Genomic DNA, 27,937 nt, shown 5'->3' with positions numbered 1-27,937 from the left:
TCTTTCTTTCTTTCTTTCTTTCTTTTCTTTTCTTTTCTTTTCTTTCTTTCTTTCTAGCACTTTAACACAGACCACAGACCATAGAACACAGCAAAGACATCAGTACAAGGAGCACTGACCCTGACCAACGTCTCACAGAAGAAGAATTAGAGATATGGATATTTAGAAAGGCTTTTTCTGGTTTCCCAAAAAGCAGATGAGCAAGCTGTCATTTCCTGCACAAATTCTGTAACTCACTCTGTTCTATTGCAAAGCAAACATACCTGTTTAACCAAAGGGGCATTTTATTACCATTTGGTACAACCCAAATTAGAAAGTGGGTCATAAATTCAAGAAAATTAATGTTTGTTCCTTATGTTTACATTACAATAAGTACACATGGTCTAGGTTTAGAAGTGATTGTGACTACAAGCAGAAGTTCCTCAATGAAAATCAAGACAGAAACTAAACAACCTGTGAATAATAGTACTGAAGAATTTGCACTGCTTTTTAATGCTTGTGTTCAACATTTTTCAGTATGAAAACACTGAAATCACAGAACAAAGATTAAGTAGCAAAGAGAGATGACACACAAGAAACAAGAAACATAGTTGTATTTACCACCAAGACAAAAAAGATGAAGACAAAAGTCAGGGACAAGTAAAAAGGCAACAAACATGCAATAAAATATTGTATTTTCATTATTATTAGTAGAGACAATAACTGTGTTTGCTGTTTTGGAAGACTGCTACATACCACATATTCTCAAAGGAATTGCTAAGAGCTTGAAATTAGATGTGATAATTTCTGCTCATCAGAGGAAGACAACAAAAAATGATAGAGAAATCACTATGGAAACTTTTTTTCTTTGGGGGACTGTCTGTATTTTTTTCTTAAATCTCCTCCTCTTTTGTGCAGCTATGTGCTAGATTGGGAGCTACTAAATTGTGGAATACAGACTAAATCAAGCTCAGTATGGAAGAGTTGCCACAGAATTGATCACCATCCGTGCACATACGTGCAGCTGGCAGATACTTCTGCTGTTGCTACTGCTGCTGAAACCTCAGTGGAATATATATGAGAAATCCTCATCCTCATGGAACTTCTCTTTCTGGAAGGATTTGTGAAGCAGCATAGGGAGTTAGGGATCACCCTCAGAGAAACAGTCCTGATTGTTATGGGTTACCTTTGGAGCTTCCTCATGGAGTAATTCTCATCTTTGAATTAGGTTGAAGGGGATTAGCAATTGTGGATGATCACCATACAGAAATGGGATTTCTTTTTTTGGAAAGAAATGGATATTGGTGGCATTTTGGCAGCTTTTTAATACAGAATCTCTGGATTCCAGGTTGAAATATTATTTAGGCACACAGCTGGCAGCTGGCAAACAAACCCAGATGTTCTGTTGTTGGGATGGAATTTACCCAAGGTAAACAAACTGTAGTATGCTGTGTGCAGTCCTCAAAGCAAGCACAGGACTCTGTTGTTCTGGGAGCCCTAACTAAGACAGTCTTTGCAGCAGTGTCTCGACAAAATGCATTCTTAATGTGACAAAAGGAGTACACGCTGAAGAGAGAAACTTAGCAGAAAGGCCTGAAAGGTATGACCTACCAGGATAGCTCTTGATCTGACAGATGAATAGAGACAAGAGGCAATTACTATAGTGTGCTGCTGAAGAAACTGATCATGAATTGCATTGTTTTATGAATGCTAAAGGTCACATTAAAACCAGCAATCCTAGGAGTCAACAGTATGCTGCATTAATCGCCAAACACCTTATTCAAATGGATGCCTCCAGGCATTATTACTTCGTACATGGTTTCTATTCTTCTTTTTTTTTCTTCATCTCCTGTTTTCAAAATAATAAAAACCTTGTACAAGCCACAAGCTGACAGCTGACACAAATTCCTCCTTGAACTAAAGAGATCTTCATCTACTTATGCACATTTGTCAACTAGGAGAGTATTTACTGTTAAATTTGACACAGGAAATACAGAAGTTCAAATCATTGTGTGGCACAAATGCACAAAGAACAGAAGAATATAAGATGGTACACCATCTTCCACAGATCTGTCTGTCCAGAAAATACAGCATACTTGCAGTGACATAATGCAACACATAAGGAACAGTTTCAGATTCAGTTTTTTTGTTTTCTTTCTTTCCTGAGTAGAGGATGAAATTATCCCTAGTTCCTGAACTGTTGTGGTTCAATTGACGAGGAAGAGTGGATAGCCATTTCTAGAGCTCCCTCTCCATACGTTCACAACAAGTTTCACTGTGTTTGCAAAGATCAGTGAGAGTAAACTGTCTAATGAGCAGACTGTGTAACAGAAGTGAAGTGCATGGCTTATGGAAAACCTCAGTGAAAAAAATAAGAACTTTCATTCACTTTGTATTCTGAAGGCAATATTAATGACCCAGGCTTTGTACAGCTAAACCAAAGCTATGAGTTCACTGCCAGAATATTCCAACTGCATGGTTGATAACATTTCGTCGTGGAATCTAAACAATGACTGCTCATGGCAGTGTGAAATGAAGAGAACAGCCATATGAACTGCAGGAAGTCCTTTCCCTTTCCTGATTCCTTTCTTCCCCACCCTTTCTCTGATTACCATGACAGTCAGAAACACCTGAGAATCAAAGCTGTCCTTTGCAAATGGAAACCATTATCTACGTCTACTGTTAGCCTTCAGAGTTCACTCTGTACCACACTAAGAGCCGTTCCTCTACTCCACTCACAAGTAGCTCAGCATTGACATGACTGAGCAGGCAATAAGACTGGGATCTTTCTGGGATAGTGGATGAAAACTAGGGAGAACCATGAATATATACACAAAGAGAAATCTTTGAATTCCTCAAGACCTCTGTGAGCATCTAACAAAGCCAAGATTTCCTTTTCAAGCTATCAGGAAGTCTGAAGCCTCACTTTCCAGAAACTTCTCATCCGTTTGCAACTGCAAATGGGAATCAAATTTCCATCAAAATGGGTTCAACAATTTTTCCACACCTATTTAAAAAAGCAACACAAATTTTTGATAAATCCTGTTCAGATTGACTCCTTCAATTTCCAAAAAGGTCACTTTTTTTCTTAGGACAATTGGTTACACCTCTTTTAGTTTCTCCAGTTGCGTATCTAGACAGTGACCACATCTTGTTTGGAAAACCATTTGTATCAGTTTAGTCCAGTACACACTCCATGTTCACTATCCTCCTTAGTCAGGAATGTTTCTCTAGCCTTCGGAAATCTTGTTTCTGTTTCTCTTTCACTGAAATGGAGAAAACCTCTGATCTATTACTTTAGGACAATTTTCAATGATGAGATCTTGTGACCTTTTTACTTGTCAGAACTTAGTGTAGGCTAGCATCAGCTCAGTCAGTAAGCATCCTTATTATCATGTAATGAGACACCTGAGCCCTATAGCTCCTGTTTCTACTTGTTCAGTGGTCTGTATGTGATAAACCCAACTTTTTCTGAATGTGGTGCCACAGCTACTTCTTAATTGTTGGGTAACATTGTGAAGGTTGCTGTTGATGTTCACATCTCACCTCCAAACGAAAAAATGGAATTTTATCTCAGAGTGTGCTGAAGCTGATAGAATCATAGAATCACTTGAGTTGTAAGGGGTCATTAGAGGTCGTCCAGGCCAAATCCCTTGCAATGAGAACAGACAGCCACAGCTGGGTCATGTTGCTCAGAGTCTGGTCCAGCCTGGCCTTGAATGTTTTCAGGGATGGCACTCCCACCACCTTTCTGGGCAACCAGTTCTACTACCTCACCACCCTTATTGTAACAAACGTTATTCTTATTGTCATGGTTTTATGATTTTTGTTATCCGTATTCACATCATAACATCATGTAGTGCACTAGGAGTTAAAGAGTTAATGCCCCATTAGTCATGGAACCAGGCTGAACCAGCCCATAAACCATTGACACTATATCCAACCTAAATCTCCCCTTCTTCAGTTGGAAATAATTTCCCCTAGTCCTATCACCACAGACCCTGCTCGTGAGTCTGCTGTGATACTGAATCTTTAGATGTTAGATACTGAAAGGCCACTCTCAGGTGGCCTTGTCAGCTTTAAGGAAAGCTTCCTTAAAGATCTGCCAGCTCTGCTCTGTTTCCTTATTCTTGAGGACAATTTCCCCAGGTGTTTTGTTGACTATCTCTCTGAAGTGCTGGAATTTGGCTTTACTAAAATTTTCATCCTGATTTTACTCTTTGTCTGTCCCATATCCCTCAGGCTTGTGAACTACACCATTGCATGATCACTACAGCCCAGGCAGTCCCTAATTCTGATGTCATCAATCAATTCACTTGTGTTGGTGAGCAACAGGTCCAGTATTGCATTCCCCCTCACGAAGCTGTCTATTCCTTTGCTCAAAATTTATCCTTGATGCATTGCAGGAGACTCCTGGCTTGCCTACAGCTCTTCATGCTACTTTTCCTCTAGATGTCAGAGTGGCTGAAATCCCCCAGCAGGATGAGTCTGTGGTTGTGATGCCTCCTGTAGCCAGAGGAAGAAGGCATCGTCAACAGTCTCTGCTTGAGCCAGTTGCAGCCATCAACCACAAGGCCCTTTTTGTTGCCTCAGTCTATAATTCTCTTTCACAGGCTTTCAACTTGCTCATGGCCGTTCTTCAGGGACAGTTCTTCACACTCTTTTCCTTCTTTGATATAGAGGGCAACACCTCTTCTCTTCCTTCCTCGCCTATCCCTTCTGAACAGCTTGTGGCCATTGGTAGCCACATTCCAGTCACGGGAATCATCCCAACAGGTTTCAGGGACAGCAACTACATCATGGTTTTATAGTAGCATGCTGGCTTCCAACTCCTGTTTTTTCCCCAAGCTGTGTACTTTGATGAAGAGGCACTTCAGCTGGGAAGCTGGCCTTATTGACTTCTTTTAGGATAACTCCTTAATTCATTGGAAATATTTCCTTTGAGTTTCCTTGTTGCCCTCTCTTAATGTCTCTGTGGTCCCTGGCACACTGTCATAACATTTCAAGTGTGCCACAATGTTGCTTCAGTGCAGAAGTTTAGAGCCCCTGTTAGCACCCCGTCTCTCTAATCTAGTGATGCAATTGCACAGCTTTTCATGAACAGGTTTGCTGTTACACACCTCTGCATTCAACACCAGTTTAAAGCCCTGCCAATGAGCACTGCTAGCTTTTCCCCAAAGACCCTCTTCCCACTTTGAGAGAGGTGAAACCCCTCTCATGACTGCAAGCCAAATGCCATATAGGCCATTCTGTTATTGAAAAACCCCAAATCGTCAAGGGTTTAGCTTGGCTTAGATCCTTCCATTACTTTCACTGTCCTTACCTGCTATAGGAAGCAGAGATGAATGATTAGAGCCTGATGATAAATAAGAATGAAGAGACCTCAGGTACAGCTGGATGAGAAAAAAATCCACAGCTGTGTGACTGAGAATCTACTCATCATCTTTCATGGGTGTACTGAAACCAAAACATATTAGCACCATCTGCTGCCAGAAAGACAAATGACAGTTTCTACATACCGATTTGAAGTGAACATGCTTAACAGTGAGCTACAAACTGAACACTGGAAACCCACACTTCCAGTATGTAAGTGAAGTAATGGAGCAGTTGGCTGCATGCGTTCCATAACATGGAGCTTAAAAGGAGAAAAAGTGAAAGAGAAATCAAGACATTTAATCATTTAATTTCATTTGGAAGAAATTTTAGTGAAGGGCTGGTAGCATTTCAGAATTTGCTTGCTCAGTTGTGGACAGCTTTTTTAAAACCAAGCTGCACTGTTAAAAATTCATTCCCAGTTTGTAAGTGCCAACAGAGCTCTCACTTATCACATCATTTGCAAAATATTAGGCACTTCAGGTGAAGAAGTCAGTTTTAAGGATGTCCTTGATATTGTAAAACCTACCCAACAGCCCAACATAGCATTTTTAACAAAAGCAAAACAATTCATACTTTCCTATGGTATTTCTGCTTATTTCTGGGTTTTGTCTATTGTTGACTTATTTCAGGATCTAGTTATCTAAATTCTGCTGGATTCTATATAGAATCTTGGTGTTTTTTTCCCCACCTGTTAATCACTGTTTGGGAGGAGTTTTTATGGAGAAAACAAAATATTTTCTTTGAGCTTGTTCATGGTGTGTGTATGCAGGAGTTGAAGGTTGATTGGCAGGAGTCACTGCTTGCAGCACTGGTTGCAGTGAGTCACACTACTTTCTCTTTAAAGCCTTACTGTGCTAATCTCATTTTATCCCTCCTGGATTCTCAGGTAGCAGTCAAGTTATCAAGAGTCCTAACATGTCACCAGATGTCACCCTGGTTGGTCAAATTTTGTGAAGGGCCCTTTGCCTGTCAATGATTTATTTTTCCCAGGCCACAAAGAAAGCAATTTAAGCTATGAGTTAATTCATATCTGTTATTAAGAAGATAATGCATAGAAAAGACTGTCAAGGCTCATGTGTGCATTTCCCCATGATCCCCCCATCAGGTCTGTGTGCAGACAATCAGTACCTGTTCTCCAAGGAATTTGGAATTGCTTATATAATACAAATGTATACTGAAATTATCAGCAAGTGGGAATAATGATCATATTCCACAAGAGACTTCTGGTAATATGTGTAATTGTTTTCTTGAAAAGAGTTACACAATTATAGAGAGATTATAACTCTCTCTCTCTCTCTTCCTCTCTCTTTCCCTCTCTCCTTTTTTTTAATTTATTTATAAAATTGGGAACATGTCTGACTTGACTCTGACATCTGGATAACAGTTTTATAATAATTATTCTAGATTAAGAGTGTTTCAAGTTTTTTAACATTTCCTCCATTGAAGTTTGATTAATTCTAACACTGGTTCACTCAAACAAAAGCTTACTGACTCTAAAGTCTTCATCTTTTTATTCTATTTTGCAGCCATACAGCTCTCATATGGTAAATCCTTTAAAGCATTGCACTATGAGACAAATTACTCTCACTTAAAATTGCATTTTTATTGATTTGCTCATCTGAAAGAAACTTTTCAGCAAGTTTCGGAAGGCTAAAGCCTCATTGGAGACCCAGGAAGTGGTCTGGTAGTTAACTGTTGGATACACTTTTCTTGGGTGATGGATACAGATGCTGATGGATGACCTGTTACCCTGAGCTGGTTCTGCAGTGCTTGCCAGTGCTGCCTCTAGGCAGTGACCACGCAGAGAAGAACTGGCTGTCAATGTTTGCTTGTGTATTACTCTGGTAAGAAGAGCTCATCTTCAGTTAAACGAACACCTGAAGTGTTGCAAACAAGCTTTTGCAGAGGAAGTTCTGCGATGCTCTGTGTATTGTTTGTTTTACACTGAGTATTACAATGTTTCTGAGTGAGTCAGCCGCTTTATAGCCTGCATGTCCTTTGCTGTGTCCTTACCCATAGCAGTGAGATGACAAAATGACACTTCTGTAACAGTTTTATGCTGATTTGGCCTAACAGCTCTACAATCTGATATCTAAGTTTTGTCTAGAGCTGAGGCATTAATAAATATATCTCCCCCCCTTGCCTTGCTTGTATGATCTCCTCATCCAGACGTTACATAGGCTGCTAAAGAACTGACGGAGAAAGCGGGACATGAAAAGGAGAGATTTTTCAGGGAAGAATTTTCTTTTGTCAACTAACATTTTTCCAATCAGAAAGAAATAAAAGTCTGTCTTCTTCAGGGGAAAAGTGAAAACATAAATAAGGGAACTTTGAGCCCATTTTTGTATGTGGCACTGTACTTCTTACTCTTAGAAAATAGCACTTTTAATGGAGTGTCAGTGGTTTAGAGGCAGGTTTGGCCCAGTTCCGTGATGAATGGGGCAGAGGATCCACGGACCCATGCCCCGGGAAAGGGAAAAGGGAAAAAAGGGTAGGGAGATGGGCCTGAGAGCAAAAACAGCGGCAACAATCTGAGGAGAAACAAACCAATTTACTAAATAAGATATCGGAATACAAAATAACACACTATAATACAATAGAATTACAATTTAAGCTGATAAATCCAATACAGTGAGAGAGAATGTCCAAACTTAAAGTAGGCCTTACTCTAATACCGATGGTGAGACGGCTGGAGAGCGAGATGCTGCCGGGACAAGAGACGGGCAGAAAGAGGGAAGGTCTTGTGATCTGCGAGTTTTTATCTTTCCCTCTGACCGGAAAATGGTAACAGGGTAGCAAAGTCCCCTGGGGAATGTAGTAGTTCTTCTCTCTGAGAACCAGATACATACACTACATGATGTTATGATATGGAATACCAATAACCAAAAATCATAATACCATGACTTGGAGACATGGAGACCGGACCTGTTGGAGGGTGTCCAGAGGAGGGCCACAAGAATGATCCAAGGGATGCTACACCTCCATATGAGGACAGGCCGAGAGAGCTGGGGCTGTTCAGATGGGAGAGGAGAAGGCTGCGGGGAGACTCGAGAGCAGCCTTTCAATATCTAAAGGGGCTGTAAGAAAGAAGGGGACAGACACTTTAGCAGGGTCAGTGGTGATAGGACAAGGGGAAATGGTTTCAGTCTAAAAGAGGGGAGATTCAGATTGAGTACAAGAGGTAAGTTTTTTACAGTAAAGTTGTTGAGGCACTGGAACAGCTTGCCTGGAGAGGTAGTGGATGCCATCCCTGGAGACATCCAAGGCCAGGCTGGATGGGGCTCTGAGCAACCTGACCTAGCTGTGGGTGTCCCTGTTCACTGCAGGGCAATTGGACTGGCTGACCTTTAAGGCTCCCTTCCAACTCAAACAGTTCAATGATTCCATGATTCTAATGTTAATTCTGAAACCTAAAATCTAGAATGAGAAAAAATGGATTCTTCTACATGCTGTGTCTCCCTCAGCTCTTGCTGGTTGAAAACTCAGGTGGTGTAACTGCACAAACTGGAGCCTGCTACAAAAGCTGACAAACTACTGCTCTGAACGTACTTTGAATAAAATGCCCAAGAAATGTGCGGTGCTAACTGCCCTGCTATCTCTTTGGATTCAGTTAAACCCTGCTCCAGCAGGGTTCCAAGGCCCAAGCTGCCAGCACTGAGAAGCAACTCCGCACGCTGCCCTTCACCCACGAGGCCCCCTGTCCCGCTGGCACCCCGAGAGCGGAGGTGCGGGCCTCGCATCGCCCCTGCCCGGCGCCGAGGTCCTGCATGGTGCCAGGTGCCTCTGCCTGCCTGCTCCGGGCACGGTGCGGATCCTGCCCGTCCCGCTACCCGCGGCCGCGGGGGACCCGCCGCGCCGCGCGGCGCTCCTTTGCCGCCGCCGCCGCTCCTTGGCGCCGCCGCGCAGCCCGGGCGCGCCGCGTCCCGCCGGCGGGCAGCGCCGGGCCGGGCCGGGCCGGGCCAGTCGCGGGTTCCCGCCTCGCCGGCCGCGCCCGCGGACACTTAAGGAGCGCCGGCGGCCGGCGGGGAGTGCGAGGCGGCCGGGTGGCACCGCCGCCCCGGGGCCGACTGCTTACAAGGGCCGTGCCTGGAGGCGGCCTTCCTCACACCTGCCCGCCGTCCGGGCTGCTCCACTGCAGGAACCCAGGGGTCAGGTCACTCAAAGGAAGGGCGCAGCCAGGTCCGCAGGGTTGGACTGGGAAGTAGCAAAGTCTGCCAGGAGGTGGATGAGGACGGAGGAGTAACGGCTATGGGTAATGGTGCCTGGGACCCCAGCGCCCTGTGAGGGTGCGGGGCTGCCGGTGCTGGAGGACTGCACCTGTCTGGGGATGGAGGGATGGAGGGTGAGGAACTGCCACCCCTCTGGGGGCCCTGCATCCACGGAGTGCTGTGCCTCTTTTCTTTCAAGGGAAGAGTTACGAGGGTGCTTGGAAAAGACCTTGAGCGGAGCAAGGAGCAAAACCTACAGAAAGTGGTTGAGGTAAGGGCAGCACAGATGTTTGCTCTTGGCTGCTTGTGCTAAAGTGTTCCCTTTTTGTATTTCTAGGGGAGGGAAAGGAGGAGGCTCTAGAATGTGGTTCTGAGGAACAGGGATTATAGGTTTTTTACTTTCTTGTTAATTCTTACACCTTCTTAACTGCAGGATGTGAAATGGTAGAAAAACACCAACTATGGTAAAGCTGTTGTGGGGAGGATTCAGAAAAACCACCATACTGCAGGATGCAAAGCACAGGTACCTTGTGTGTGAAGGCACCAATTACAAAACCTGGTGATACTGATACAAAGTGGTGGAGTGGGTGGCAGTGTAACAGACAACGACCACACTGAAAGTGCTGAAGCAGGAGATGAGCAGTGTGCCCACAGGTATGGGCATGATACTCAGCATGCTGAGAATATCTCTCCAAAATAAATACTCTACATAGGTGACACCATGGGAAGAGCCGTGCTGTGGAAGTGAGCAGAGATGGGGCTCCAGGAGAAGGAGCAGCTGGCAGCTGGTGGCTGAGAAGCTGCGGCCTGGCAGTGCGTGTTAGCTGGCTGTTGTCCTGAGGTGCCCACAGCTGCTCGCAGCACTCCAGACTGCCTCGCTCAAGAGCATCGTGGAAAGGCAGATGTGGCCTCTCACTGCGAAACAAACACAAGTCTGTTAGCCAGCACTGTTCTACAGCTGCTGACAGCAGCACTCAGGCAAGTGAGTGCTATGGTGTATTATATTGAGAATTCAGGACGGGTACTATTTATTTTGAACGGTTTGTTTTTAAAGAAGCAAGGGAAAGGCTTTGCATTTGTTATTCATTCAGTTTGATACAAAAAACTCAGGCTTCAGCATGGCTTCAAAGGGCTTTCCATGAACATGAGCGCTGGGGGTAAAGTGTTACCTCCACCTAGACTGTGTCCCTAAGTTGAGTCTTGGGGTCTTTCGGCATTCCTCGTAGCTGTAAATGGAGGTACAGTGTGCCTCAACACCTGAAGTTAATTTGTACTGTGAAGTGATCAGCAATAATTGTTATTTCAGACCAAGAAAATTGACTCTAGTGAGTTAGACTCCAGTCTCATTTAGCATCAGGCCTGGGCTCCTGCAATGACCAGTGTGGCTGCCCAAGGACTAACAGGACAGAACCAAGTGTGTGTAATACAAACTAACTAGTGGAGACAACATACTGGCGCTTGTGAGAATCTGTTCGTTTGCAACAATTTCCTGTTCTTTTTTTGACAGTCTGGGGCCTGATTCTTGTCACAGTCCGCATTGGTTTTGTGGTACTACTGTAATTCAAGTCTTACCAAATCAGAAACTTATCTGTGCCATGAAGGCATTTACTGCTTGAATATATATGTGCATGCATACATATGTTCAAGCATGAATCTCAGAAGAGGTAGCAGTGCTGAATTTAGGTAGACAATAAGATATAACCTCCAGGCACGTGCATTTCATGAGAAATCACACTCTGCAAGGACCCTGTGGCTGGAAGGCAGTGTGCTGTTAGCGGCTGCTGTGCTGAATGGAGCAGTCACTACCACACTGCCACCTGCTGCAGGGACAGCCTACCGCTGTTTGGAGGCCGACACTTTGGTCAGAGTTAGGGATCTGATTTCCAGCAGTGCAGGTGGTGCCTCTGTGTGCGGTGGGGTGGCAGTGTATGTTAGCTGGTTGAAACTCTGACATCAGCTAACATGCAGTTGCTATCCTGCTCCACATACCTTTAGCATCAAACTGGAGAGCTGCTACTTTTATGTATAGAATCTTTTGCATCATCTTGATTGATTCTTACTGTTTTTTTTGTTTTTGTTTTTGTTTTGTTTTTAAAATTTAATACATATTGCTCGGTTCATTTTTGGTGTAATACTTGTATCTTGTATTCCCATTATACAAAGAACAGAGAGAATTTTTGATTGATTCAGTCTCTGGTTTTCATCTGCACTTAGATACCAAGGCAGCAGGAAGTTTAGCAATGCTTGAAACAGGCAATTAGTTCAGTAGTTATTTCAGGTTTGAAATAATTTCAAACAACTTTAAACTCTCTGGAAGTTTTCTTGAAGCTGAAGAATCACAACTGAAAACTACATGAGTTTAAAAAAATTGTTTTAAATTCCGTTTAATGATATTTGACAAATGCAATGTGTTGTTCTTTTTTTTTTTTTTAAATGAGTAATTAGAAGTTTTCACTAACTACCTGAAAGCCATATCTGTAAAAGTAGTTACTTTTCCATTCTATAGTAAAAGGAGAAGTCAATTTTAGAGTTTTTCTTCTCCACTTGCTTCACAAAATAACTCAATTTGTGACCATGGATGTCCTAAAAATCTGCACTTAGTCTCACCAGGAAGCACAATTTGAACAGGACACAGTATTCTTCCTCAGCAGGATGTGGGCTGGGAGCAAATTGATCCTTTTGATTCAGATTACACTGCAAACTTATATCACACATACTGCCACAAGCAACAAAGTGTTACCTTTATCCTCATCCATCTTGGCACTTTATAGAGTGCAAAGAATCTTTTTGTCATAGGTGCACCCAAACAAAGCAAGTAATGTGCCTTGTAAACCCTCTAAATGAAGATCTATGAAAAGAAATAGGAGCAATGTTTGTGAAGCTCTGCAGAGTTAGTGTCCTCCTAGTGCTGTGTGTGGTGATTAGGCAGTGTATTGTTAGTTAGCTGCTCTTCATACACCAGCAACGAACTACACTGCCACATTAGCACATCGCCGTGTCACTGTGGAGACAAAAATGTGAAGACTGTTACTCATCAGGTCCTTAGCTGGTGTGGAGACCTATGCCAGCTGAAAGAAGGTGTGCTAGGTTATACAAACTGAGAGAATGGATAAAAATATGTTTAACTGTGTTTTACACAGTTATGCTGGTTTCTAACAGTTCTACTAACTTAAGTGAGTAAATTCAGTAATGTTGTTCATAAAAACTTCAGGTTTAGGGCCCATGTGAGTGTTTTCTTATGTCTCTTAGTCTTTGGAACATTCATCAAAAAAAGGACAGTGGGACCACAGATGTGGTTTGGATACTCTCTGCTTTTTCTTCACTGCTGTAGGTCCTAGTTCAGGTGAAGAGGTGTGTGGCTCCAGCTCCGGCTAAACTCACTTAAATGGAAGCTGGCAGAATCACAATGGTTCTGATTCATTTAAACTTAACTTCCTTTGATGAAAAAAATGATTGAAAATGAGCAAAATGGGTAGGGAAGGAAATATGTGATGAACTATAGGCTCTTGTATCTTAGTGAATTTCACATTGAATTGGTGACCTTTCAGGTTACACTAAGGTATAAATAAAATAATCTTAAAATCATCTAGTGCACTGAAGTAAGTGACATACTGTAGTATGGCCTCACTTCCTAGAATTTGTGGTTCTGCAAGCAATCCTTGCACATTATTTGGTCTGAGGACTAAGACAAAAAGAGAAAAGGAACAAGCAGAGAAGTGGCAAAATGTAGAAACCAGGTAAAAAACGGGAGCAAAAATCATACAGCTAGAGCATTGAGATGATAAAAGGCCAAAACCAGGACAGAAATCCAGCTGGAAGTAGGAACAGGAGACAGAGCCGAAGCAGGGAAATAAGGTGCTGGTTTGATGAGGAATCATATGGTGGCACTGAACTGTCTGCAATAAGAAAAACTATATTGCTTTGTAAATTGAAAAGTCATGTTTACAGGATTACTTATCATGCACAGAGGCTGTTTCAGATTGACAGGAACTATGTCCAGCTAAGTAAGCTGCCCAGGGCCAGAGTTCAAAATGTGCCTGTGCAATTCTTTGCACACTTGTCATTTTTTTTTGGCTTCACCGTGACTGAGACAGGCCATAGTCTGTTCTCTGTACAAAGAGCAAATAATGCATTTGTCTGGTTGGAGGCATGAACATGAGAAGAGGAGTTCTGGCCTTGTTTACTAATATAACTTTTGTTTGGGAAGTCATCCTACAATTTCTGATATTACTTGAATTAACAGAGAATTGTCCAACCAGTGACAGAGCTGGATTTAGAATATATCCACGCCCAGGTAAATTTTTCAAAATAGGAGCTGTCAGCTAAATGATATCCATCAAAAATAGAAAGCATATGTCAGATCTAAGGAGTGAGGAAGGCAAAGAATAGGATATTGTATAAGGAATTTAATAAACCTTAACACTCATGGACTGCGATCTGTTAATCTTCTAAGGCCAGTTCTAGCTGAAGTTGGTGGGATTATTTAAGAATCCAACAGACAGTTTTTAATCTGTTTTATAATGCTTGTAATATAGTGTATAGTTTTATCAGCAATATCCTGCATAAACCATAAGTGGATATTTATACAAACATGCTTTCACATAATTGTGCTGAATTTTGAACATTATCTATAAATGTGTGCTTGTAAACAGTGTTCTAATTTGCTTCCTATTTATTTTCCTTTTCAAATGTGTGCAAATCTGATAGCCAAAGATGCTTTATTTTTACCATAGAGTTACTTGGTTTTAAGAATGAATTATAGTATTGTTTGAATTGGAAGGGACCTTTAAAGGTCGTCTAGTCCAACTCCCCTGCAGTGAACAGGGACACCTACAGCTAGATCAAGCTGATCAGAGCCTGGACCAGTCTGATCTTAAATGTCTCCAAGGATGATGCTTCCGCCACCTCTCTGGGCAACCTGTTCTGGTATGTCACCAACCTTATTGTAAAAAACTTCTTATATCCAATCTAAATGTTCCCTTTTTCAGTTGGAAATAATTTCCCCTAGTCCTATCACCACAGACCCTGCTAAAGAGTCTGTCCCTTCTTTTTTAGTGCCCCTCCCCCCCCCCCCTTTAGATGCTGAAAGGCCACTCTCAGGTCTCCCCAGAGTCTTCTCTTCTCCACGCTGAACAGCCCCAGATATCTCAGCCTGTCTTCATAGAAGAGGTGTTCTATCCCTTGTATCATTTTTGTCGGCCTCCTCTGGATGTGCTCCAATAGATCTCCATGTCTTTCCTGCACCAAGGCCTCCACATCTGGATGCAGTACTCCGGGTGAAGTCTCACCAGCACAGTCTAGAGGGGCAGGATCACCTCCCTCGCCCTGCTGGCCATGCTGCTTTTGATGCAGCCCAGGATTAGGTTAGCTTTCTGGACTGTGAGGGCACATTGCTGAATCATGTCCAGCTTCCTATATCAGCACTGCCAGGTCCTTTTTAGCAGGGCTGTGCTCCATCATTTCATCCCCCATCCTGCACTGATAGTGGAGGGTGGCCATGATCCCGGTGCAAGATCTTGTATTTGGCTTTGCTGAACCTCAGACGTGCACCTGCATCCACTGCTCAAGCTCATCTAGGACTCTCTGGATGGCATGCCATCCCTTGGGCATTCGACCACATCACACAGCTTGGTGTCATCTCCAGTCTTGCTGAGGGTGCACTCAATCCCACTGTTGATGTCACCGATGAAGATATTAAAGAGCATCAGTTTCAGCACTGACCCCTGAGGGACACCACTCGTCACTCACTGATGTCTATCCAGACACTGAGCCATTGACCACCAGTCTCTGGGTATGATCTTGCAACCAGTTCCTTGTCCATCGGACAGTCCACCCACCAAATCATTCCCTCTCCAATTTAGAGAGAAGGATGTTGTGGAGAACTGTGTCAAAGGCCTTACTGAGGTCCAGATAGATGACATCGGTGGTTCTTCCCTTGTCCATTGACAGACTTACACCATCATAGAAGGCCACTCGTTTTGTCAGACGGGACCTGCCCTTGATGAAGCCATACTGTTATCCCATATCACCTCCCTATCCTCCATGCGCCTTAGCAGGTCTTCCAGGAGAATCTGTTCCATGATCTTCCTCAGCACAGAAGTGAGGCTGACAGTTTGGCAGTTCCCTGGGTTGTCATGCCTACTCTTAAATATGGAGGTAACACTGCCTTTTTTCCATTCACCAGGGACTTCACCTGACTGCCATGCTTGTTCAAATATCATTGAGAGTGTCTTGGTGAGTTAAATGGTCAGTTAATTCTCTCAGGACTCTGGGAATCATTTTGTTGGGATCCATCAACTTATGGATGTTCAGGTTCCCTGGGTGGTTGCGTGTGAACCTCATCTTCACTTAGAAAGGAGGTGGAGGCATTGTTCCCAAATTTCCCACCTATCAAACGATGTGCTCAAGGGCCCTGCGTAGAACAGTCTCTATTGAAGATTGAGGCAAAAAAATTGAATATATCAGCCTTCTCCTTGTCCATTGTCACCAGTCTGCCTGTATTACTCACTAGAGAGGGTACGCTCTCCTGGACTTTCCTTTTCCAGTTGATGTACCTATTGAAGCTTTCTTGTTCTTCTTTGCACCTCCTGCCAAGTCCCATTCCAGCTGGACCTTGGCCTTTCTGACCCCATCCTTAAACAGCTTAGGAGCATTCCTATACTCCTCTCAAGCTACTTGTCCCTGCTTCTATGATTTTTTTCAGGCACAAAGAAGTGTTTAATTTATCACTGTTCTGCCCTAAATATAATACTGAAAGAGCTGACATGTCTTATGAAGAATAATTGATACAAACGTTGTGAATTTTTGGAGGAACACTTATTAAACAGTAAAGCTTGAAAAACTGAAATCTTGTTTTGATTCAGGAGTGAATGGTACCTTTGTCTGAATGGTCCCTATATTCACATTTCTATAGAGGTAGATGTATCATGTATCAGATTCTGACCAAGGAGTAAGAAATTCAAGTCCTTTTTCTTACAGAAAATTTCTGAGATGCTGGTTTCTCTTATTTCTGTTTTCTCAGCTCTCCTTTAAGGTTTAGACAGCTGGAATAGAATTCTTTTTTCCAATTTATGCTCTCCCTGAATTAATTTATTTCAATTTACTCTTTCAATCAAAACATTTGGCAATCTGAACTAGAACAGTGGAACAGAATTGGAAATGGCTTTGCAGTTACATGCTGGAGAGGAAGAATTGCAAGGTGAGAAGAGAAGGCATGAATCTTTGTTCCTCTTTTCAGCTTCTATTTGGAGGCTTATTTTAATGGGTGGCTGGGGAGCATTGTATTGGACAGCCTCAGAAGGCTGTGCTGGCAGATATCTGTTAGGATGCTGTTCTGTTGATTTCTGTTGCCCTTTGAATCCTGCAATGAGCATGCGTATATATGCATGAAGGCCCTACCTGCATCCAGGTCAGAAAACTGGAAATCCAGCAGATGAGCTCAGAGCCAAGGCCCTGTATTACAGTGCAAATGTACGAAGAAAGCTAAAGAAGATAAAGGTATTGCTGAAAAGGTGAAATGAATCAAAATACACACAAAGCAGGCAAGGAAACATTTTTGCATCTTTTCTTTTACTTCTAATAATCTTATTTTGTATATACAGTTTTTTACAACTAAGTTGACAGCTTCACAATTCAGTCATTTTCATCTATCAGTATTATAAAGCTGCTATGGTCAGCTGCATTTATCTCTATAAACCCTGATACGATGGCTTTTAGTCCCATGTCTTTCAGTCAACATGGTTACGTGTTAATGGAGTACCAAAACTTATTTTCACTGGTAGATGGAAAATGAAAAATTTCGGTGCAAATACTGAGTCATTTACAACCAACCCTCTTCCTTTTAGCCATTTGCCTGCTTATAACAATTGTAATTAGCTCTTGTTAACAATTTAAAGAACTATGTGTAAATTGAAGGTCCATTCCTGCAATGTTTTTATTGCCTTGCCATTTTCTGTAATCTCAGTGGTTCTCAAGGCTGTTACAGAAGTCATCCCAACATTAATTGACATAGTGTAGCTGAAAATACTAACATCAAATAGAAAAAAATATCCCCTGATTGTTTTTCTTCTAGCAGCATTTCCCAGGAATGTGGTAAGGCTGTACATCTGTGCCACTGAATGGATTCACAGAGTGAATGGCTTTTTCAGAGGTCTTCTCTTTTTTTCATTATGATCTGTCTGATTAATGATGCTATTTCTGGCTTGATACTTTCTACTGGCTCTTCAGGTCTCCAGAATTTTACAACTTTACCATCAGGGCTGACAAGGTACTTCCAGAAATTCCAGCGAGGTTCTTTCTTTGAAGAATCTGTAAGAATAGCATCAGATAATTTTAGTGACTCCCTTACTCTTGCAACTGTTTCATTATCCTGCAGTGATTTTTCATCTATTCATTCTGAAGTAATGCCACCTTGTTCTTTGCTAGAACTTTCAGCATGGTCTTATTCATTGATGTTAATGATGTGAAAAGTGGGAAGTGAATGATACTGTCGCCTTCAGGTGAAACTGTTCAAATGATTCTGCTTTTACTATGCTTTGTTTCCCAGGGAGAAGGATATTGGGTTACACACTCCTTAGGGAATCCCCAGTTTTATGTGAGTTTAGGGAAAGTGAAATGTGAGCAGGAAGCCATAAAGTTGATGGTGAATTAATTCAGCTCCCTCCTTCCCATGAAATTAAACCTTACTGGTAACGTTGCTGCCATGAATATCTGACAGAGGTCATTTCAGATTTCAAGGGGCTGGAGGGAAACTGTATGACTCCTGGAGGAGTCAGAAGTAGTACACTGACTCTGGCTTTGTTTTTAGAGTCTCAAAGATTTTAAGGGAAGTCTGTTTTTGAGAGAAGAAATAGCAGAAAACTCGGAGATTTTGATTAAGGAATGGGGAATAGTGGTGAATTTTGCCCTTGGTGAATTTTGCCCATTAGTAATGTTATGATTGCAAGAGGACTCCCTGACAATCAGTGGGTATAATGGAGATTCTGACCCAACTAGTAACCATATCTTTGCAGACTTGTTTTATCAAGAATCAGTCTTTAGGTGACATAATCCCAACTCTAAATACTCTTTCAGTGTTTATTAATGTATATGAACGTCTTGAGTACAAATACACAGGGGATGGAAAGATGTTGCAACAAATGTTTCACTGGCCCAGCACAATGTCTTGCTGCTGCTATGAAAGTAACAAGTAGTAGCTGTGTGAAGGCCCTGACACCATGTTCTACTGCCAGTGAATTCTTTTTTTTTTTTGCACTGAGCTACTTGGCAGTGTTGGAAAAATGCTAGCTGACAGTCACAGTCAGAATGGGATGCAGCATGAAGATGTTCAGCCTTCTGACTGTCAAGCCAAGCAAATGAAGGCAATTTTCTCCTTAAGTGAAGATGCCCGGTAATTTAATATGAACCAATATAATTCCGGAAGAAGAAAGATGTTATTTCAAAATGTGTGAGTATCAGAGTATCTTTCTCCCTATATGTTAAATGAGTACTGAATGTGTGAATATAGCAGTCCTGGTTCTGTGTAAGTATTAATCTCTGACACTGGGAGTTAGTGTCTGGCTCCAGTGCCTGGATCCATCTCACCCAACTATGGTACCTACTTGCCCTAGTCTTCTCTGTAATGAACAGAGAGGCATCTCCAGAGTGCATTCAGTAATTCCACTGGACACTGGGGCAATTCAGAACAGGGGGCTTGCCTAATGTATTTAGTGACATGCCGAAGAGGAGATAGGAAGAAATGTAATTCAAATGACAACAGCAACCACTTAAGAGTCTGCTAAATGAGGAGGAGTATGATAGTAATTTTCAGGAATGTAAACAGAATATAAGAAGAAGCAATAGGCTTAGGTTGTTTAAGACATTTCATTTAAATGTTGATACCGTTTTCTGACATGAGGAGCTGTGAAGAACTGGAATAGACAGAGAGGTACCGGAGTCTCTCACAGGACTACTGTAATTATTTGGAGAAGCACCTGTAGTATTGGCTTAGGTAGCTGTGATCCTGTTTGTGGGCAGGAAGATGGAATACAAGTTTGGGCTTCCTCCTTCCTCATCTTCTAGTTAAAAAAAGATGTTACAGAGAACAGTTATGTTCTAAATATCCTTCCTTTCACAGCTGCAGTGTTTAGTATTGTCAAAGATGTGGCCAAAACTCAGGAATATTCAGGGAGGCTTTTAAACTGGCTCTGTGTAGTTCTTGGTCAACTGAGCAAAATTTCATTTTGCTTGTGAGAGTGTAAGGCCCTAAATCAGCAAATGTTTTCTCTAACAGCACTCCATAGTGTTTGTGCAAGTGGTATTTACAGGTTGGGCCCCGAAGCTTACAAGATAAATTAATGCAAATTAGTGATTATATATCCTACAGTATGTTCCTGGTTTACAATATTTGTAAGCGAGACATGATTCTTTGCTAAAGGAGGATTGTCTCATCTGCATGCTTTTATGTTAAATTTTCCAATAGTATTAACGCATCCTTGGTTGTATTTTTCTCTGTAAAAAAATAAAACTTTCTAACAAAATTCATACAACCTGAAGTAGGATTTTGTAGTTTGTTCAGACCTTTGAACTAAGGTTTATATTGTCCATCGTTGTATGTTTCTATCTGGTCACAGTAAGCTGTTTTTATTGTCAGTGAGGAGAAATGGATGCTTTCAGGGTACAGCTCTTTTGAATTTTTTTTTTTAATATCTACATTAAAATGAGATAAGTTGTGTGCACAGAATGCCTTTTTTTCTCCATAGATATGAAGACAATAATGTATGCTCAGACTGGGCCTGTTAAACTCTGACTGGAGTTGAAGAAGAATACCATGCTTATAGGCAGCTCAATATAGAAAATAAAACAGTTACCTATTAAAAATTTAAAGGCGGGCTCTGCTTCTGATCCCAGGATCTTGATTTTGTGGAAAACAGGGAAGGTTACTCCGTAGTTCCCTTTGGCAAAAGCCTCTATTTCCTGGCTTGAGGCAGGCTCTGATTCTCCGAACTGATTGCAGGGGAAGGCCAGCACAGTGAAGTGGGAGGGACCAAACTCCCTGTGTAGATCTTGCAGAGCGATGTAATTTTTGTCTGTGTGTTGGCAATAACTCGCCACGTTTACAACCAAAGTTGCCTTTGGAGAAATAAAGTGAGAGTACAGAGAAAGAAACTGGAGATGGCATAGAGATTTCATTAAGTCTTAACAGGAGATATCCCCCTGCCAGCACTGTTCCTGCCTGGGAGCTAGACTTAATTTCTCTGATCGTTATTTCATTAAGCTGATAAGAATGATAGCAACTGAAGTATTTACTTTTAGATATCCCGCTTTAAACATTCATAAAATGGATAAACTTAAAGCTTACAGTTTTAAGCATGTAAAAAACCTATATATTTAAAACAGACATTAAAACCACATTTCTCAGACTTTTAAAATTTAACAGAACATGCTACTGTTCTTAACTAAGATTAAAATGCACAAATTCAATTGCAAGACTATATTAATTTATAATAAACAGTTTTTCTTCTTTTATTAGTTCTAATAGTTAATTCTGGAAGCAGGCCCAGAAAAAATAAATTTCTCTCTAGCTTACTGTTTACATAACAGGAATTCAGCACAAAACTCTGCCATAAGTTCCCACAACAAACCATTTTGTTTACCTAGAAATAGATGTCTGTTTTTCAGTGAAGAATCAAGGAAAATATATAAAGAAGTCATAACTTACTTTCCCTCTGTACTTCTCCAAGGAAACTATTCTTCCCCGTGAATCCTTGATTTCAAAAGAATAAAAATCTTTAGTTTTAGGTTTAAAAAATCTGAGTTGAAGTAGGCAGAGGACTGCTGTACAAAAAACCATTGACAGAAAAACAACAAAGACTCTAGCTTTGGGCACTGAATATTTTAGAGGATAAGTAGCTGTGAGAGGCTCCATTTTCAAAAAGATCGGAGACTAGGCAGGCCTGGAATGTGAAGGAGGAGCTGAAATATGAAACTCGCAGCTCAGACTAAAAACGACAAGCTGCTCATTTTGTCACAGTTTCAGAAGCAGCTGTTTCACTTCAGAATGCCTCTGTTGGCCTTCAGAGTGCTTGGTAAAATATGGAAATGCCCCTTGCTAGGGAAAAATAAATAAATAAAAAGCATGTTGCCATCACCTAAAGATGCTGATTGCTGTTCGGCCAACCTTTGTGGAGCACTGTAACATCAGCCTGCACACTGCCCTGATGAATTGCTGGGGCCTTGTTTGGGTGTCTGTAATGCAGCTCTGGCACCCCTTGGGCCCTTCAGGTGTCCCTGACACAGCTGCTCAGTCAGGCAGGCCTGGGAAAGCAGTTTGGGGGCCAGTCGTGGTGGCAGGCAAGTAGAACTGCAGAAGCCTGACTGCAGCCTCTGCCTTAGCTCTTAACAGCTGCTGTGTGACAGAGACAGGTTTGTATGACTTTTACAAGTAGGCAGAGAAAAGCTTGTTTAGGCTGGCATAAGGAAAGAAAATCAAATGATTTTTCTTACAGTTGGAGCAGCACAAAACTGATGATTTTTTTTTTTTAATTGCTACCGCCTACTTGGCTGCTAGCTACGTGGAGACAGGAAGATGGAAGGTCAGAATGAATTAGCTGAAATTTTCAGATCTAAACTATGTAGCTCCAGAGATGTTTTGCTGAGGCAATTGTGAAATACACTCTAAAGACTGAAGCTATGCAAGTCTGCTGTATTTTCTGTCTATCTTCTATTGTTTCCTGTTTTAAAGATATTCTCTTGTTGCTCTTGATCTCTGAAGGCACATCAACATTTATCAGTGACAACTCAGTTACAGAAAAGAATAGAATTTTCAGTCTTTTTTTGTATCTCAACCTTGTTTAAATCTCTCTTTCCTTCTGTACATTCAGTTTTTTCTCTCTCTCCTTTTGCCGGATTTTTCTCCTCATGCTCCTGTTCTTGGGCTTTTCGAAGCTATCATCATCTTTCAACCCCTGTTGCTTTGGCAGTCCCTGCTAACTTTCTTTTGCTCCCAGTCCAAACTACCACTGAAGAATGATTTTTGCCTCTTGTTTTGCTTTTCACTCTGCTTTTTTTTTTGCAGAACTCAGAGTCTACCTTTTTAGGGATGAGGTGAGAACAGGACTTTTCAAAAGACGAAACTTTGAGTTTGAGTGTGTCTGTTGTTTTTCAGTGGCTTTGGTATCACCTCAACTTCACTTGATTTGTACAATATCATTCTGGTATGTTGAACAATTTCTATCATGTTCTCTAAAGAGATAAGCCATGTTTCTTTATTTTAACAAGAGTCTACAGAGAATTTCATGCTGTTCTATATGACAGAGAGATGCTTGGGAGATAATAATACTACAATTCAGTATTTATATGGATGTTTCCTGTGACCTGGGGACATGTGAGGCCTGAAGTCAGTCTGGCTATGAGCCTTGAGTGCATGGTGTTTTAGTGGAGGGGACAGAAGAAGTGCAGAAATATGTGCTGAAATGAAAAAAAACTGTAGTCTGAAAGCAAACAGAGGTGACAATGCCAACTTTAAAAGCAAGTTTGAATGTGCCTGATTTCAGAAATAGAGGGTGCAGCAGGCAGAATGCTGGTGTTTATGTCCTGAAAGCTTCTAATTTTCACTGAACATTATATCAAAAATATATACTGGAATATCTAACGATTAAGAATCCTATTATACTCCTTCCTATTATCTTCCTTATTGTTCTTGATACTTTCACTGTTTGCCCTAGAACATTGCTTTAAAACTGTCTGAAAAGCAAAATCTTGTGTTCACTGTTGTCCAGGCTCTCACAATTTGAATTTTGGTACATTTTTTTAAATTTGAGTTTCTCTGATGCACTTGTTTAGGAGTTGTCTTTATGAATGGATTTAAAAGTAAGAAATGTTAATCTGTTATTTGATCTTATTTTAGTATTCCTAAATATGTTAAGTGCAATGTTGAAAATAATAACGTGAGCAAGGCATCCTGGTGGTGAGAAAATTCTGAAGTCATAAATGAAATAAATCCTTCTTTGGGCAAAGATATAAAACCAGCCTGGTTCCAAACAGCCAACATGTAGTTTTGTCTGAATGTTTTCATCAAAGGAGAGACCAGCCCAGGACCCTGAACTAAATGTCTGGAAGATCTGGGTCTTTCAATGGCCACTGTTGTATCCTAGTATGTGAGTGACACAAATTTGGTTTTCTTCTCTTTTCTTTTCTTTAATTCTGTGTGACCATGGCAAAAAGTGCACCTTCATTTTTGATTAATACAGTAATAGGAACCAGTTATGCCGTATCCTCATCATGCCCTTGTCTTACTGCTCTTCAGGCCTCCCAGTTTTACCAGAAATTCTGCCTTCCTTAATTTAGATTTTTGTCTCTTGTCTTGACCTTATATTGTCAATTCATTCAGGGGTGTTTACCTGACTAGGAGAATTTGTTCGTTTCAGATATATATATATCTGTGTTGTGAAAAGTTGCTCTCCTGAACTCTGAGAATTTTATATTTGACATTTCCATCTTAACCTAGAGATCAGCAGTACATTTTAGTTTAGTGAGCGTGGATCTCTGTCAGCTCCAATTCTGCTGCAGACTCCTGGGGGCAGTTGTGGACAGTGAACCTCCTGCTGGTCACAGTGCACTCCAGTCCTGCAGCCATAGGAGCTGTGTGGAGCAGCGTACCAGCTGCCCTGGTCCATGAGCAGAGTGGGGCCAGGCCCTGGAGGCTCTCCTTGCCCTGCAGAGGCTGAACCAGACAGGAGTCTCCATTCACGCTGTGGCTGAGACCATCTTCAGCCTGATGTCCATTTCCATGGCCCGCTTGTTCAGAGATAGGCTGAACTAATGAAGACTTGAAATAGTGTGAAGGGACAGAACAATATTACGTGATGACTAATTTTGGTGTTTTGCTTCCTTTCACATGTGCAGGCCCTGGATTCAGAAAGGACCGCGTACTCCAGGTTTAAGAGCTCCATCAAGAGGAAGCTGACGGCCCGGGCTCCGGTGGCGAGCTGCCCTGTTGTCACAAGGTGGCAGCAGTGACGTGCGGGTGGCCTCGCAGCAGAGCCGCGCCGGGCTCACAGCGCAAACCTTAGCGCCCTCCGGGGTGCCCAGCTCGTCAGCACACGCGGGAGGACTTCAGGTCAGGCAGGAGACAAAGGAACATTTTCGTAGTGATGGCGGCATCATGAAGGGACTTCTGAAATAAGCAGGAGCAGGCAGCGCAAAGTGCTCCCCATGTCCTAGTGGACACGGGCTCTGGCTATAGCAGTGACAGTCTGTGCAGACCTTGCAGGCAGAGTGAGCTTAGAGGCAGCTTTCCTCCAGCAGAATTACACTGCTGACATGATGAGAAAGCCAGGCCCAAGGTTCCAACTACTGGTGCACAGACAGGTAGGACAGCAGGCCGTACAGACAGCTGACATCAAGGGTGGAGGTAAAAGAAAAGACAAGCCAAAACTTCCTTCTTAACCAAGTAATTTCTGTTGCAGACCAACATTTTTGCCTCTGCAATGGGGTCTCTTTTGTTGCTGCACTTTTGCATATGGAGTAGCTAACAGTAACTGACTGGACAGAAAGAGAATTCTTGCAGAAGACCTCTCCCTTCTGCTTCACCTTTGCGTTGCACATGGATACCACTGACTTGGCCATAACTGCAGAACTTTGACCAGTCTGCATGCCTGGATATGGTGTAGTGCACACTTACAGACAACACACTGATGGCGAAACTCGCCCTGTGTTAGTCTCCCCTCTGATGCCTTGTGGGAAAGGATGCTGTATTGATGTAAGGCATCTGAAGCTACGTGCTGGGAAAAAGCTTAAGAGTGGTGGTGCCTCAAGGAGCAGAAGGACCAGATAGCGGAAGGAGACAGTGTATTGTAGAGAAAGGCATGGAATACTGATCATAAGACTGCAAAAGAATGGACAATGGACAATGTACTGTTGTATATGGTGGACTTTGCTGAGACCAAACAATTATGAATAATATCACTAATCAGTAACTGTAGCAAGTAATAAGTGATGTAATGTGTGTAGAGAAAAGTATATAACTTGTTATTAGCAAACTAATAAATGGCATTACAGTACATCATATTGGTGTATCTCTGCTATCTGGGTCTCGCACGAGGAAAATGTGGTGCTACTTGGGGCATGACAATGCCTAAGGCCTCAGGTATTGATAAAAGTCTTGTCTGACAAGGAACACTCACCCGCAGTTCATCTTAGGGAGAGGCTTGTCTGAATGGCATTTAGAACACAGGTCAAACTTTCCGGGCTTTGACTTGGTCTGATTTACTGACTCTAGAGGAAGTTATTTTTCCCCATCTGCAACAGAGGGAGCTGAGGAAAGACTAAGTAAGCCTTTAAACAAACTCACTCCTACTTCCAGCAGTGGCAAGGGAAGGTGGAGAAGGGTTTACATGCTGCATGTACAAGAATAGCTTCCTGGAAGAATGGGGGAAATAAACAAGGCACATTCCTAGATTAATAATGTAAATCTTTAGGCAGCAAATAAAAGATGCTCTTTAGTGTTCCCAGTGTGTTCCCATGAGGCTATGGCTGTTGGAGACAAAGTGAAATTCTATCTTCTGCAGAGCAGAATACTCTTCAGCAGGGTAGACATAATGCATGCCCAGCTCTTGGAAAGTCAGGTTCTTAAGCAAACTGAGTTAATCACTACCTCAGTTTCTAGAACAGAAAGTCCTGCATGTTGTTGCCACCAGCAGTGGTGAAAAACTACATGGTCCTAGGAAATAAGACTTTGATTTTGTGTGAGATAGGATTCTCTGTTGCCAATCAATGGATATGAGCTACAGAAGTAAATACAGACTGTTTATAAAGTGAGTGACCAGTGTGACTTTTTTCAAACATCTACTTTGAGATGAATAGCAGAAGTAGAAATGTCTGCTTCACTTCACTAACAATAAAGGGAAAGAAGAGTGACTAGCTCAAATGGCAGTATTTGTATTGTCCCATTTAATGTGTCAAATATGCTTTTAGAGTATTGCTACTACAAAATAAGTAATATTCTGAAAAGTACTTGACGTGAAATATTTGTGTATGATTTAAAAAAAATAATTTCCATTAAAATTGTTTGTTTGTTTTCAGTGACAAATCAAGGTGCTTAAGAAACCCTCCGTCATGAAAAGTGCTGTGACTCTACCTAGCAGCTGCACTGCAGCAGGCTTGGAAGGGAGAAATGACAGGAAAACTGAAATACAAAAAAAACAGGTGAGTAAATGCACCGGTAGGATATTTGCTTTCCTGATATGTTTTCTTACCTTATCTTTGGTCTAGAATTTATTGTGCAGATGCTACCTTATTTACATGGAGAACAGTAACAAGAAGAGATCAGTTTAGGAAATGTCCACTAGAAAAATGTCAGGAACAATTGCTTTATCATTTGCTTGATTTAGTTTCTTTCTCCTTCTGAGTAAAATTAAAATTGAAACCAAGATAAGAAACCCTTGAGATGTATTTTTTACCTCTGTGGATAACCGATATTATAAAAAATACATGTAAAGAACATGAATGACTCAGTTTTCTATGTGATTCAAAGCCACGGTGAACAAGATAATTTCTTCAGTCACACAGGATGTAGTAGTTCATTTTGTCACGTAGACAGAGTGAGCTACTATAAAAATTCTGCCAAAAAGTAGCTGTGTATAAAGTTTTTTGTCATGACTAGAAGCTCAAAGGTAGGTAGTTTAATGATTATTGGCAAAGGACAGAAGGACACGTGGAATCTACACTGTGTGAAATAAAGGATCTCCTCCCACTCTGGTGCTGTTTTTTATTGCTGAACACTTTATCCCTTCATTTTTGCTAGTGAACACTGACACACAATTTCTTTTCTTTTTAGGCTTTATTTATTGCCATTTAGTCATTTTAAATAAACTTGTGCACCAGTCACCCATCCATTTTTGTTAACTTATTGAAAATTGACTTCTCATATGAATCATGGTGATACTAATTTGTGTTAATAAAAGTTATTACCATAACATTATACTCAAAGCCATGTCCATATTTTCATGCCACCTGATTGTGACTGTTGTATGTATTAAGTTGTAAACTTGTTGTCACTTAACATGCTTTGTCTTGACTTGCACTCTCCTTTCCTGGGTAACACCAATTGTAAGGTCAGTGCTGAAGACTATGATATCTATTTTCAACTGATTACTTTTTTGACTGTTACTCTTGAGTGAGGAAACTTGATAGCTGCACACCTAATGTTGTTGCTTGTACTGGTTTACAACTCTTAATATTGTTGAGAAATTCCCATGAGGGTGTGAAGATAAACTTTAAAGTAAAAGAGGTAGTGTCAAGATAGCTGCGCTAGAAATCTTGTTGGTTGTTGTCTTTTAATGCTTGTACTCTTGAAGGTCACTGAATGATGCAAAAGGACCCATGCATTTACAACA

At 41.6% G+C, this 27,937-nt stretch overlaps 2 protein-coding genes across 3 annotated transcripts in view; one reads left to right on the top strand and one right to left on the bottom strand.

The window, feature by feature from the left end:
- The window catches only part of CDC20B (cell division cycle 20B), a 52,500-nt gene that overhangs the window by 3,555 nt on the left and 21,008 nt on the right, over window positions 1-27,937 (top strand). The window contains 4 exon segments of the mRNA XM_021380579.1: window positions 9,362-9,534; window positions 9,763-9,834; window positions 24,447-24,556; window positions 26,630-26,747. Coding sequence (XP_021236254.1) covers window positions 9,362-9,534; window positions 9,763-9,834; window positions 24,447-24,556; window positions 26,630-26,747 — 473 coding nt within the window.
- Window positions 17,112-22,494, bottom strand: GPX8 (glutathione peroxidase 8 (putative)). Of its 2 annotated transcripts, XM_021381142.1 has the most exons (3): window positions 21,262-21,986; window positions 20,411-20,672; window positions 17,112-17,870 (listed from the first exon to the last, which is right to left on the bottom strand). In XM_021381142.1, exons 1-3 carry the CDS (start codon window positions 21,466-21,468, stop codon window positions 17,707-17,709), a joined length of 633 nt encoding a protein of 210 aa, XP_021236817.1. In that variant the 5' UTR covers window positions 21,469-21,986; the 3' UTR covers window positions 17,112-17,706. The 2 variants fall into 2 exon arrangements, with proteins under 2 accessions (XP_021236817.1, XP_021236818.1); XM_021381143.1 differs by lacking the exon at window positions 20,411-20,672 and having other exon boundaries at window positions 21,262-22,494.

This window comes from Numida meleagris, chromosome Z, assembly GCF_002078875.1.
Source record: "Numida meleagris isolate 19003 breed g44 Domestic line chromosome Z, NumMel1.0, whole genome shotgun sequence".
NCBI classification, from domain to species: domain Eukaryota; kingdom Metazoa; phylum Chordata; class Aves; order Galliformes; family Numididae; genus Numida; species Numida meleagris.
The sequence above is the reverse complement of the archived record's forward strand: the minus strand, read 5'-3'. Positions and strand labels throughout refer to the sequence as shown.